The sequence below is a fragment of the Oratosquilla oratoria genome, chromosome 9 (assembly GCF_046742065.1).
Source record: "Oratosquilla oratoria isolate Oo_2021 chromosome 9, ASM4674206v1, whole genome shotgun sequence".
Lineage (NCBI taxonomy): Eukaryota > Metazoa > Arthropoda > Malacostraca > Stomatopoda > Squillidae > Oratosquilla > Oratosquilla oratoria.
This window is the reverse complement of record NC_134785.1, coordinates 6,209,985-6,221,931: the sequence shown is the minus strand read 5'-3', so window position 1 is coordinate 6,221,931 and position 11,947 is coordinate 6,209,985. Positions and strand designations below refer to the sequence as shown.

At 40.4% G+C, this 11,947-nt stretch overlaps 1 protein-coding gene across 3 annotated transcripts in view; it reads right to left on the bottom strand.

The window, feature by feature from the left end:
- Positions 1 to 5,879: 5,879 nt before the first annotated feature.
- Positions 5,880 to 11,947, bottom strand: part of LOC143028145 (cytoplasmic aconitate hydratase-like) — a 74,481-nt gene continuing 68,413 nt past the window's right edge. For all 3 annotated transcript variants that reach the window (XM_076189825.1, XM_076189827.1, XM_076189826.1), the window contains 2 exons: positions 11,312 to 11,497; positions 5,880 to 10,925 (listed from right to left, as the gene is read on the bottom strand). In XM_076189825.1, the coding sequence (XP_076045940.1) occupies positions 10,812 to 10,925; positions 11,312 to 11,497 (300 nt within the window). In that variant the 3' untranslated portion in view covers positions 5,880 to 10,811. The remainder of the gene's footprint in view (positions 10,926 to 11,311; positions 11,498 to 11,947) is intronic.

Genomic DNA, 11,947 nt, shown 5'->3' with positions numbered 1-11,947 from the left:
TGGTGGAACAACCGTTTTTTCCAAATGATTGGGAATAATTGCTCCTATATGGACCCAAATTGATGCCCTAGAAAAAGGAAGACAGCAAAGTGGCCACTCTAATTGCACAGGATGCAATTGGCCAGCCTCAACAGAAACGTCAGAAATGGGAGTACAAGAACTTTCAAAACCGTCTCCTTAATCTCTGTCAGGATTGTGGTGCAAGGCACATATCAAATGAGGAATTCTTAGCAGGTATCATTTTCGACATTTGATGGAATCCGGTCAACCTGAAGCACTATGAATGTTAATGTCATCAGTTTAATTGATTTTAACATTTTATGTACAGTGTTCTATTTTTGTATATAAAAAACAAAACAGAAGTACAAAGTATATAGGTGTTTTTTATACATGTATTATCTATTTTACATTTATGAATAAAAGACTGGTTTTATGATAAGGGAGGAACGTCAATGTAGTAGTATTGGGAGACCTTAATGCTAAGGTAGGAAATGAACCAAATGAAGGAGTGGTTGGGAAATGTGGAGTTCCAGGAAAGAATCGTAGTGGAGAGTTGATGGTGATGTGTCTAGAGAGTTGATGATAACAAATACAGTGTTTCAGAAGAAAGTCAAGCATAAGTACACATGGGAGAGGGTGGTGGATGGAAGGGTGGTAGATAGAGCGTTAACGGACTATGTGGTGGTAGATAGGGGTATAATAGGAAGAGTTAAGGATGTACATGTGCTTAGGGGAGAGAGTGGGGGAATATAAGATATTTTTTTGTTGGAAGATAAGTTGAGAGTGGAGGATAGATGGAGACAGAGGAAAAGGACAAAAGGTAGGGAGGTGCTTAGAGTGAACTCTTTAAATGAAAAGGAAAAGGAGGAGTGCAAGAAGAAGCTGAGAGAGGAGTGGGAGGGAGTGAAGGATAGAGTAGAGCTAAGAGTGGAGGAGGAATGGGGATAGTTCAAGGAGGGAATCACAAAGTGTACAAAGATGGTGTGTGGAACAAGAAGGGCGGGAGGAAACAGAAGAACGGGTAGTGAGTGGTGGGATGAGGAAACAAAGAAGGTCGTAGAAGAGAAGAAGCGAGCTTTCACAGATTGGTTACAAAATAGGAGGAAGTCATATGAGAGGTACAAAGAAAAGAAAAGTAAAGCACAAGGTAAAGGAGGCAAAGAGGAGAGCAGATGTAAAATGGGGTAAGAGTATGATAGAAATTTTTGCAAGTAATAAAAAGATGTTTTGGAAAGAAATTAAGAGAGGAAGAGGAGGCAAATCAAGTAGAGAAGAAAAGGTAAAAGGTGCAGATGGAGAGATGATAATGGAAGAGAAGGCAGTAAGGGGAAGATGGGCAGAGTATTTTAGGGAGTTGCTAAATGTGAAGGAGGATTGGGAGGGAGAGATAGTTGCAGTGGGAAGTGATAAGAAAATGACCATGATGAGTGAGGAAAATGGAGGAGAAATAAGGAAGGATGAAGTGAAGGTAGTTGTTAAGATGATGAGAGCAGGTAAGGCACCTGGTCTGGATGGATGCCATGCAGAATGTCTAAAAAATAGAAGGTACAGTGATGGTGGAGTGGCTGGTGAGGTTATTTAATGTTTGCTGGAGAGAGGGTAGAGTGCCAGAGGACTGGAGTGCCTGTATAGTTCCACTTTACAAGTGAAAAGGGGACAAGTGTGAGTGTAGTAGTTTCAGAGGGCTTAGCTTGTTAAGTGTAGTTGGGAAGGCTTATGGGAGGATCTTGATTGAGAGGATTAGGAGAGGAAGAGAGGGAGTAATTGGTGAGGAACAGTGTGGATTTAGGACAGGTAGAGGATGCGTAGATCAGATTTTTGTGGTAAGACAGATATGTGAGAAAGCTATAGGAAAAGGTAAGGATGTTTTTTGGGCTTTTATGGATCTGGAAATGGCTTATGACAGGGTAGACAGGAAGGCACTGTGGGAAGTTTTGCAGATATACAGGATAGAAGGAAAGCTTCTAGGAGCTGTCTAGAGTTTTTACGAAAGTAGTAGAGCATGTGCCAGGATTAGAAATAGAGAGAGTGTTTCAAGGTAAAGGTGGGATTTCGTCAGGGATGTGTTATGTCGCCTGGCTGTTCAACTTATACATGGATGGGGTGGTGCAAGAGGTAAATGCAAGGGTGGTGGGACAGGGATTGGAGATGATTAAAGAAAATGGAGAAAAGTGGGAGATAAGCCAGCTGTTATTTGCGGACGACACTGTGCTTGTAGCAGGATCAGAGGAGGGATTGAGGAAGTTAGTGACAGAGTTTGGGAGAGTGTGTGAAAGAAGAAAGTTGAAGATAAATGTGGGTAAAAGGTGATGAGATGTACAAGGGGTGAAAGTGGCAGCAGACTGGAAGTGAGCATTAAGGGAGAGTGACTGTAGGAAGTGGATAGTTTTAGATACTTGGGTACGAATGTAGCAAAAAAGGGTGGAGTAGAGGTGGAGGTAGAATGTAGATTGAGAGAAGCAAGTAAATGCCTTGATGGATCAAAAAGTGTAATGAAGAATAGACATTTGGGAATTGATGCTAAGATGAGATTGTATGAAGGAGTGATTGTGCTGACAGCACTGTATGGGGCAGAAACATGGAACATGAGAGAGGAAGAGAGAAGGAGTTTGAATGTGTTTGAGATGAGGTGTCTGAGAAGTATGATGGATAGAGTGAGAAATTAGGTGAGGAGGAGAACAGGGGTGGTAAGGGAGTTGGGAGATAGGGTTGATGAAAGAGTATTGGGATGGTTCGGACACATGGAAAGAATGAGTGAAGAAAGACTAGTAAAAGAGGTATGGAAGGCAGATGTGGAGGGATTGAACATGAGGGGGCGATCTGGGATGAGATGGATGGATGGGGTGAAAAGGGCTTTGGGGAAGAGGGGAATGTCTGTTGAGGAAGGACGGGAGAGGACAGAAGAATGGGGTGAATGGAGAATGGTTGTATATGGATGATGTGATGCATGAGGTGGAATGGGTGGGGGGATGGGGGGTGAGGTAGTGTGTGTGAGAAAAATTTTGATGCAGCCTGAAGGGATTTCTCCCCATCTTCTCCTTTTCTGCATGAGGGGACTGAGAGGGGGGTGGGGTCACCAATTTAATGGAGCAGCCTTGCTGTGGATGTGCTATGTCTTGTGACACTGCCTCTGACCCAGGGCAGTGGACAAGATGCAGTAATGACCCTTCATTCAGGAGGTGCCAAGATAAGAGGGAGGGCAGAGGGTGGAGGGGAGTGGAATGAATTTAGGGATGGAATGGGTGGGGATGGTTTTTATGCCTTTTTCTTTTTGGCTACCTTCCTTGTAAGGAGGAAAAAGCCTTGCTATGTGTTGTTTATGTTACATTCTCATTTGTTCCATTTTTTTTTTGTAGTGGAACTATACATGCATTCTAGTTCTCTAGCACATTTCCCTCCAACTGGCACATATCAAACAAGCTTACTACCCATTTGAATGTAACTAATTTCAACAATAACACATATGTTCTCAAACATATTACCAATCTCTTCCCTTTACTCTCACCTGTACCAAATCTAATGACCCAATTTCTATGGTTCTGGTTGGAGAGTTTCTCCTAGATCCTCTCATGCTTTGATTTTCCACAGGAAAAACATAGTGAAGGGTTCCTAGTTCTTTCATTTAACTGCCTGCTGCAACATGCACAGAAACATGGGGCAACATTCTTCCTCCCACCATCACTAGAAGTACCTGCTTTCAAATCTACCTAACTCATAAGGACTAGTGTAGTTATTTTGTAACTTGATTGTGCTTCACCTGTTCTATTTGTTCTTCTATTTCTCCTTTTCTCCCCACACCATCCCCCTGGCTTTTTAGCTGTCCTAACTGAACAATTTCCCATTTCCTCTTATTCATGAATTCCTTCCAGTCTTCTTTTTCAAGGAATTTTTCCAAACCTAAAAAGTCTACTTTCCCAAATTTGAGTTTACCTTGCCTACGTGATTCATTCCCCAGCTCTATTTCTATATTTACCAAGTGAAATTCAATTGTCAATTGTTCTTTTAGCTATTGATCAAAGGTATTTCCAAGTTGGTAATACCTCTCTTTTGGAAGCGCAAGTTCAACTTTGTGGGAACATCATCCAGTCGACTTCTTTACCCAATGGCTCATTGTGCTCTCCATACATTCTAAGACATTTGCAGTATACACTGGTTATACAAGATCCTTTTTGAAAACCGATTTCTTTTTCCTTCATTCACCTATATCATATTGTTTGGATGAGCAACCAACAAGCACAGCTCCAATCATGTATAAAATTGGGAGTGGAGGCAGTTTAAACCTGCCTAGCAACCGAGTTCATATATACATATACCAAGGACTATTTCTCCCTTACAAGGGAGGCAGCCAAAGTCAAAAGGCATAATTCCAATACCACCCATTCCTCTCTCATTCACCATCCTTCCCTACTTCCCTCTCAGAAGTGCTGGGTGGTGACCGCACCGCAGTCTGGCCAAGTGGACTCTGTCCTTTCGTGGGAGAGAGGATTCAGAAGGGTGGATATCAGGGGGTCTGGCATGCAGCAGTGTGTTGTCTTTCAGTGTGTTAATGGAGCGGTGAGTGATATGATTATGAATATGTTTCCGGAGGCTGGTATTTGGTGGTTGTGGAGGAAGAGAAGAGAGTATCTGTGCGTGATAAAGGTCTTTGGGTGTTGTTTTAATGTTTCTTGGTGTGTGTGGGTGTTCTGCTATGTAGTGTAGCGAGTGTAATGTGTTTGTGGTGGCTGCGGCAAGTGTTTGTGTGCCTCTCATGTCGAGGTGGTCCTTGACTTTGAGGACTTTTGTTTCATGGTGTAAATGGTCTGTAGGTGTTGTATTTGTGCAGCCTGTAATTGTTTTTAGGGCTTTGTTTTGTATGATTTGAAGGGTGTTGTGGTGTGTCTCACTGAGATTAGGAGCCCATGCAGGACTCGCATAATTCAACACTGAGCGTATGCATTGTTTGTATATTGGTATATTAGTTTCTTTGTTTTGTCCAAATGTTCTTCCAGTGATTGACTTAAGTGCGTTAAGTCTGGGTGTGCATTTGTTTTTCATGTTTGTGATGTGTTGTTTGAAAGACATGGATGTATCGTATGTTACACCAAGAATTTTCGGTGTGTTTGTGTGTGGTATTAGAGTGTTGTTGATGTAGAGATGAGGTATGTATTTGTGTTCTTTTGTCCAGTTTGTGAGAAGTGTTGCTGTAGATTTGGTTGGAGCTATTTTGAGTCTGTTTGTGTTGAGTGTGTCAAGGTATGGCTGGATTATTTCTGCAGCTTTGTCTGTGTTACGATGTGTGCATGTGATTGTTATGTCGTCTGCGTAGGAAGAGATTTGTATTTCTGAGGTGTCTGGCGTGGGTAAGTCATGCATGTATAGATTAAATAGTGTGGGGGATAGAACTGAGCCCTGTGGTACTCCGTTCTTAATGTTTCTGATGTGCGATGATTGGCCATTATATGACACGTAAGCACTTCTAAGCTACCAGAAGAGGCTGGATGACTGCATTGTGAACAGCTGCCCAGGATGTAACACTTCACCCCATACCATACAACACATAATGGAAGACTGCATTATACACAATCATGCACGCAAACAACACAACATACGCTCTATAAAGGATTTGTGGGAAAACCCAGTTTCGGCTATGGCATTCCTTGGGGAGACGGGACTGCTCGGACAGACAGTCTAGGGAACGACAACAACAACAACTTTCCTCTCATCTTGGCTCCTCCTGGATGATGGGAGGAACCAAGATGTGAGGGAGGGAGGGGGGTTTCTGATCAAGTTCATAGTAAAGGTATATTACATTACATTCCCTGCTTCAAAAAGTCCGCTGTAAAGAGGCACTGTCCTAGCCTCCTCTGAGGGTTTGTGACAAGAAATAAAACAAACACTGCTAACAACATCTGGTGTTTAATCATGTCTCTCAGACAGCTTTACATACACTTTACAATGACTTTCAAAGCTGGTCTGTTGCTTGCACAGGTATTCTGATGCTAAATAAGCCATCATGTCTCCACATTATACTGGTCCCTCCATAATTGTGAGCGTTATCTTTCACTGTGCAAATTCATGCAAATGAATGCTTTGATTTACATTTTCATACAATATTACAAAACCACAAGTTATGGCAGTTACAAAGTAATAACCATACACATCTTATATAAAAATTTTTTTTACACAAAACTGGGACTTTGAGTGAATTCGCACACTGGAGTGACATGTATGAGGTACAAGTGTATACAGGTTTTGCAGTTAAAATAACAATTTAATGCCTATTATACACTTCATTAAGAAACTTCACTTCTGGGGTGGGGAGGAAGAGATGTATTCATTCCAAAACTGCATCTTGGCTTCAAAACTCCTTTGTGATCTGCATCAATAGCAGATAACAAAGCCCTCAGCCATATGGACATGAAGCTTGGAATCATGGGTTAATCCTTATAAATGTTCTTCATATACTCAAAAGTACACTACATTCCAATTTATCTTTCAGCATTTATTTTACATGAATCAGCAACACCACAATACAACTTTTCCCCACTTTTAAACTCCACACTAAAATATAGCATTGATACAAGTACCAACACCATACTACCTACACAATGATCATTTGTCTTGTACTGCCCTTGCTGCTGTGACTAGATACTAGGGATAAGGGCAAATTTGTAATGTTAAGATTTGTAAAACCAAGCCTTTTAATCACAAACTCAAACTGAAAAAAGTAAGGCACCTGTCTACTAATAAATTTCTGGCTTCTGGCAAGCATCATGTTTAATATGTCAATCAATTACTGCCAAGTTTTGCAGACTGGAAACCTGCAGCTATACAGCAGACAGCAATTATCTTCAGACTCTTCCATAGATCTCTCTTGGAAAACATTTTGGACAAATGTCTGCAGTGTATTAGTGTAGGCTTTTCTATGTTACCAGATGAGAGTTGTAGAAGGAAAGCTGTTGCCAGTTATTATTTCTTCTTGTGTTCAAAGGTGATGAAAATAAGGACTAAATTGATAAAGAGAGATCATAAGCCCAGGGCTGCACCTATGAATGGAAATTAAGAAGATGAGTTTGAAAATGGACAGCAGGAAGATGACTCTCTTATATCTTTCTTACAGGACCAACTTGTGTAGGTATGCATCATTATTCCCTGTATTGTGCTTAAGGATACAAATTATAAAAAAAATAAAAAATAAAAAAATTCATGTGACTGCCTGAGTTCCAATTAAAAAACATATGCCAAAGACTAAAATATTTGGCATAAATCTTGCCAAAACAACAGATGATTCTTTGTATTCTGTCATCACAAAATTTCAACAACAAACAAGTACAATAAAACACTGTCTGTAAAGCTAAATGTCTTTACACAATTTCAAAATAATACTTACACTCTTTTAACCATTCTCCACTAAAGGATTTCAAGGCATAGGATTGGAGCTTTATAATGTACTGGAATGTTTTTGGGTTTTTTTCAGTTACTACATTAAGGATGGAATGGGTGGGAGTGGTTTTTATGCCTCTGTTTTTTTGGCTACCTTCCTTGTAAGGGGGAAAAAGCCTTTGGTACATGTATGTACTTAAATTTTGTTGATTGTTAGAAAAATGCACCTTAAATTTATGAAAGTTCTTTCTCGGTTATAACTATTAAGACCTATTTCTATTTCACCCTTTTTCACATTCAGTTTGCTGTCACTTGGTGATGAGGTATGGAAGACAAACAGCCTCATTCTTTTATGTTCCATCAATGCATCCCTTTCAGTCTTTAGTTCTTAAACCATGTGAAGTTTACACCATCACTTTCTGAATAATAATACTACTTCATGTCAAGTGCACCCCTCTCGTACAACAGGTCACTTTAGTCTATACATTTTTCAGCTATTCTTCCTTATGACCATGAAGAAGTTCACAGGTCTTCTGTGAGAGAGATCAGGGGCAACAGATTGATTAATCTGACCATAAGTCATGGATTTTGTCATCCGACCCACCTTTGCTCTCAATACCTGCACCATCAATTAATGCATCCTCCAGATATATCTACTCTTATTCATCCTCACATGATCAGACCACATCTGTTCTACTCTCCAAATCCCAAATACACCAGAGCCCATTCATGAACCATGCTGTTCCTTACTTTGTCATACTTTGTACCTACAAACATATCCTTCAAGTATCTCATTTCCACTTCTGCATTAGTGATGAGGTGTCTGGACAGACAAGTACTAGTGTGCCTTCTCACTTGCCTTAGGTAGGGAGGGGTATAAATATATGGTCTAGCCTTTTCGGTGGGATGGTGTATATGAATGTGTGCCTAATTGTTTCTTGTAAACAGATAGGTTTATATTACTTAAAATTGAGACACAAGTTTCCCAGTTTGGGACAAGTCCTTAGGAGTTCCTATATGGAGTGTATTACAGTTTGGCTTGGTATGATGTGATGGTTGTTTTGGGTTTTACAACTCTGAGGGCTGATGTAAGATTTGTTCATCACTATAGCTGAAACTTGTCAATTGTATTTAGATATAATTTGGGGGAGGAGAGGGATGTAAATAGGGGCATAATCATTCATTCCAGATGGGCCTGGTAGGGGATACTGGTGTGGTTCCCACACCAGAAGAAATTGTAAGAAAAATACAGGAAATATCAAGGACAGCAACCAAGATGATCCTAAACCCAAATGACACACATGACTGGAAGGAAGAAGAAGAAGTAAAAAGAAAAAAAGTTTAGAAGACATTAGGAAGCACAGCTTTTCACCTAGATTTGTAGAAATTAGAAAGAAAGACAAAATCAGACCAATATAAATGAATTTAAGGCAACATTCAACAAGTGGAGACAGAGGGAAGACACCAGCCTCAACCCCATATGATAAATGCATATACCAAGGGCTTTTTCCCTCTTGCAAGGAAGTTAGCCAAAGTCAAAGGCATAAATCCACTCCTACCTATTTCATCCCCACATACTCCACTCCCACTCACTATCCTTCCCTCCCTCTTTTCTTGGCTCCTCCTGGATGATGGGTCATCCCTGCATCTCACCCACTACCCTGGGTCAAAAGCAATGCAGCAAGACAACACATCCTCAGTAAGGCTGCTTCATTTAATTGGTGATCCCCCTCTCTCTCTGTCTCATCATGCAGAAAAAGGGATGATGGAGAGAGACTCCTTCGGGCTACGTCAAAATATTATTCACATATACTCCCTTACCCCCCATCCCCCACCCACTCCCTTCCATGCATCACAGCATCATCCATACACAACCATTCTCCATTTACCCCTACCTTCTGTCTTCTCCCATCTTTCCTCATGAGACATCCCCCTTTTCCAATACCCTTTTTTACCCTATCCATCCATCCATCTCATCCTTGGTTTCCCGCTCATGTTCATTCCCTCCACCTCTGCCTTCCACACTTCTTTTACTAATCTTTCTTCGCTCATTCTTTTCATGTTTCCAAACCATCCTAATACTCTTTCATCAACCTTATTTCCCAACTCCCTTTCCATCTCCACTCTCCTCCTCACCTCCTCATTTCTCATTCTATCCAGCCTAGTAACCCCTACCATACTTCTCAGACATTTCATCTCAAACACATTTAAACATTTCCTCTCTTATGTTCCATGTTTCTGCCCCATACAGTGCTGCCAATACAATCACCCCTTCATACAATCTCCTCTTAACATCCATCCCCAAATGTCTATTTCTCATTACACTTTTTAATCCAAGTAATTTATGTGCTTCTCTCAATCTACGTTCTACCTCTGCTCCTCCCTTTCCTGCCACATTTGCCCCCAAGTATTTAATGCTAACCACTTCCTCCAGTCTTTTTCCCTAAATACTCACTTCCAATATGCTGCCATCCTTTCCCCTTGTACATCTCATTACCTTACTTTTACCCACATTTACCTTCAACTTTCTTCTTTCACACACCTTCCCAAACTCAGTCACTAACTTCCTTAATCCTTCCTCTGATCACATATGGTAAGTAGGTAAATACACTTAATTCATATAAGAAGCCCTTCACAATCAACCAATCCAATGCCCCAGATCTCTTTTGCTTGAGACCCAGGACTCTCAAATCACAAACATAAATCAAGGTGTAAAGGTACTCTCCACAATAAACTGACGAACTCAATACTTCAAACTCCCCCTGAAATCAGACCAACAGAGAAATCACTCCCCTAGACTGCAAATTGCAATGGCATGCCTAGGTTACCAGTCAACATTAAAACAGCAAACATGGAATCACTGGCAACAGATTCCAACTTAGCCCTGATGTAAGCACCACAGAAGACACAAAACCCCTTAACTATGCAATCACTCACTCTTCCCAGACAGCAACACAAAATTTCATCACTAAGAGATTTTTGGGTCACAAAAGAGAACTGGGGCAATGGATTGATTGATTACCCAACATAATGTAATTCAACATAACATTTGGTAAAATACCAAGGATCAGGGAATTTGAAAAGATTAAAATTTTGTAAAATGGAAGTCACTGCAACGTACATTTAAAAATGTACAATCTTTTGACAACAAAATACATTACCTCTTCTATCAGTTCATTTCATATATACACAATTATTTATATATCAACAAAGATTTTTTTTACTTTATTTATATTCAATATTCAATAACCAAATCAAAAGTTTGTGCATAAATCTACATGATACCCTTTACATAATTTGATATCCCATCTGATAACCTTCCTGTAGTTTTGTAATCTAGTTAATATAAAGAACTGAGAACTGATACCCTACTTTTCAACCTAAAAAATGCTTTCTGCAAAATGTCAAAGCTGCATTGTACTTCACACTCTTACACTGATGTGCATCTACTGTGCCATTTTGCGAATCATGTAGTTGAGGATTCCTCCATGTTGGAAATAGGTTAGTTCAACCTCGGTGTCAAACCTGACATGGACATCAAAGGCTCTTCCATCATTTACCTGAGGATGAACAGATGGAGAGTTATATGCTGTAGAATGTAAAAGATTACTAATGAGAAATGTGACAATACCAAATTATATTTAGGTTACTATTTATAATGAAGGTAACTTGAATGAGAGTAAGGGATGGACCAAGGAAGATGTGGACTGATAGAGGGAATGAACCCACAAATTTATGGTCAGTATGCCGAAAAAGTAGAATTATGCAGGTGTGACATACATTAAGTTTTTAATTATCATCCATTTCATCGTAATGAAATAATACAATATCTCTTTCCTGAGTGAACTGTGGCCCCACATGTTGACTGTTGGCACTTCATTTAGACTTGAAGCAAAAGATTGACTGACTGAAACAATGAATGATAACTGACAACAAAAGTTCTCACCTTGACACTAATGATCATCCCTGGTTGAAGCTGGCTTGGTAGTTCAATGGAGAAACGTTCCTTGCCTGTTAGACTGAGGGACTCGGCTGTTTGTCCCTTCAGATACTGCAGGGGTATGATACCCATCCCAACTAAATTGCTTCGGTGAATCCTTTCATAGGACTCTGCAATAACTGCCTTTATACCCTGCAAGTAAAGTTGTTTGTAAAAAGAGAGAGAGATAGAGAGAGAGAATTACAGAATATTCTATTGCTAACACAAGTGGCAATAATGTGGGTATGTGGTCTTAGGCAGACTACACACGGAGCGTCTTTGTGACGTGCGTCATTTATGGTCGTCATTATGGTGCCTGAGCGTTGCGCGTCAAATTAGAAGGATGACGCGCAATGTTAGACGCCATAATGACGACCGTCATTTCAACGCTGCATGTGTAGGACAGCGTTTGCGAGTACAGTTATCTAAAAACGAGTGTCTTTTTCGACAGTTGTCATGACGCACGTCACAAAGATGCTCCGTGTGTAGGCTCTCTGAAATTAGCAGGATGACGCACAACGCTCAGGCGCCATAATGACGACCGTCATTTTAACGCTGCGTGTGTAGGACAACGTTTGCAAGTATAGTTATCTAAAAACGAGC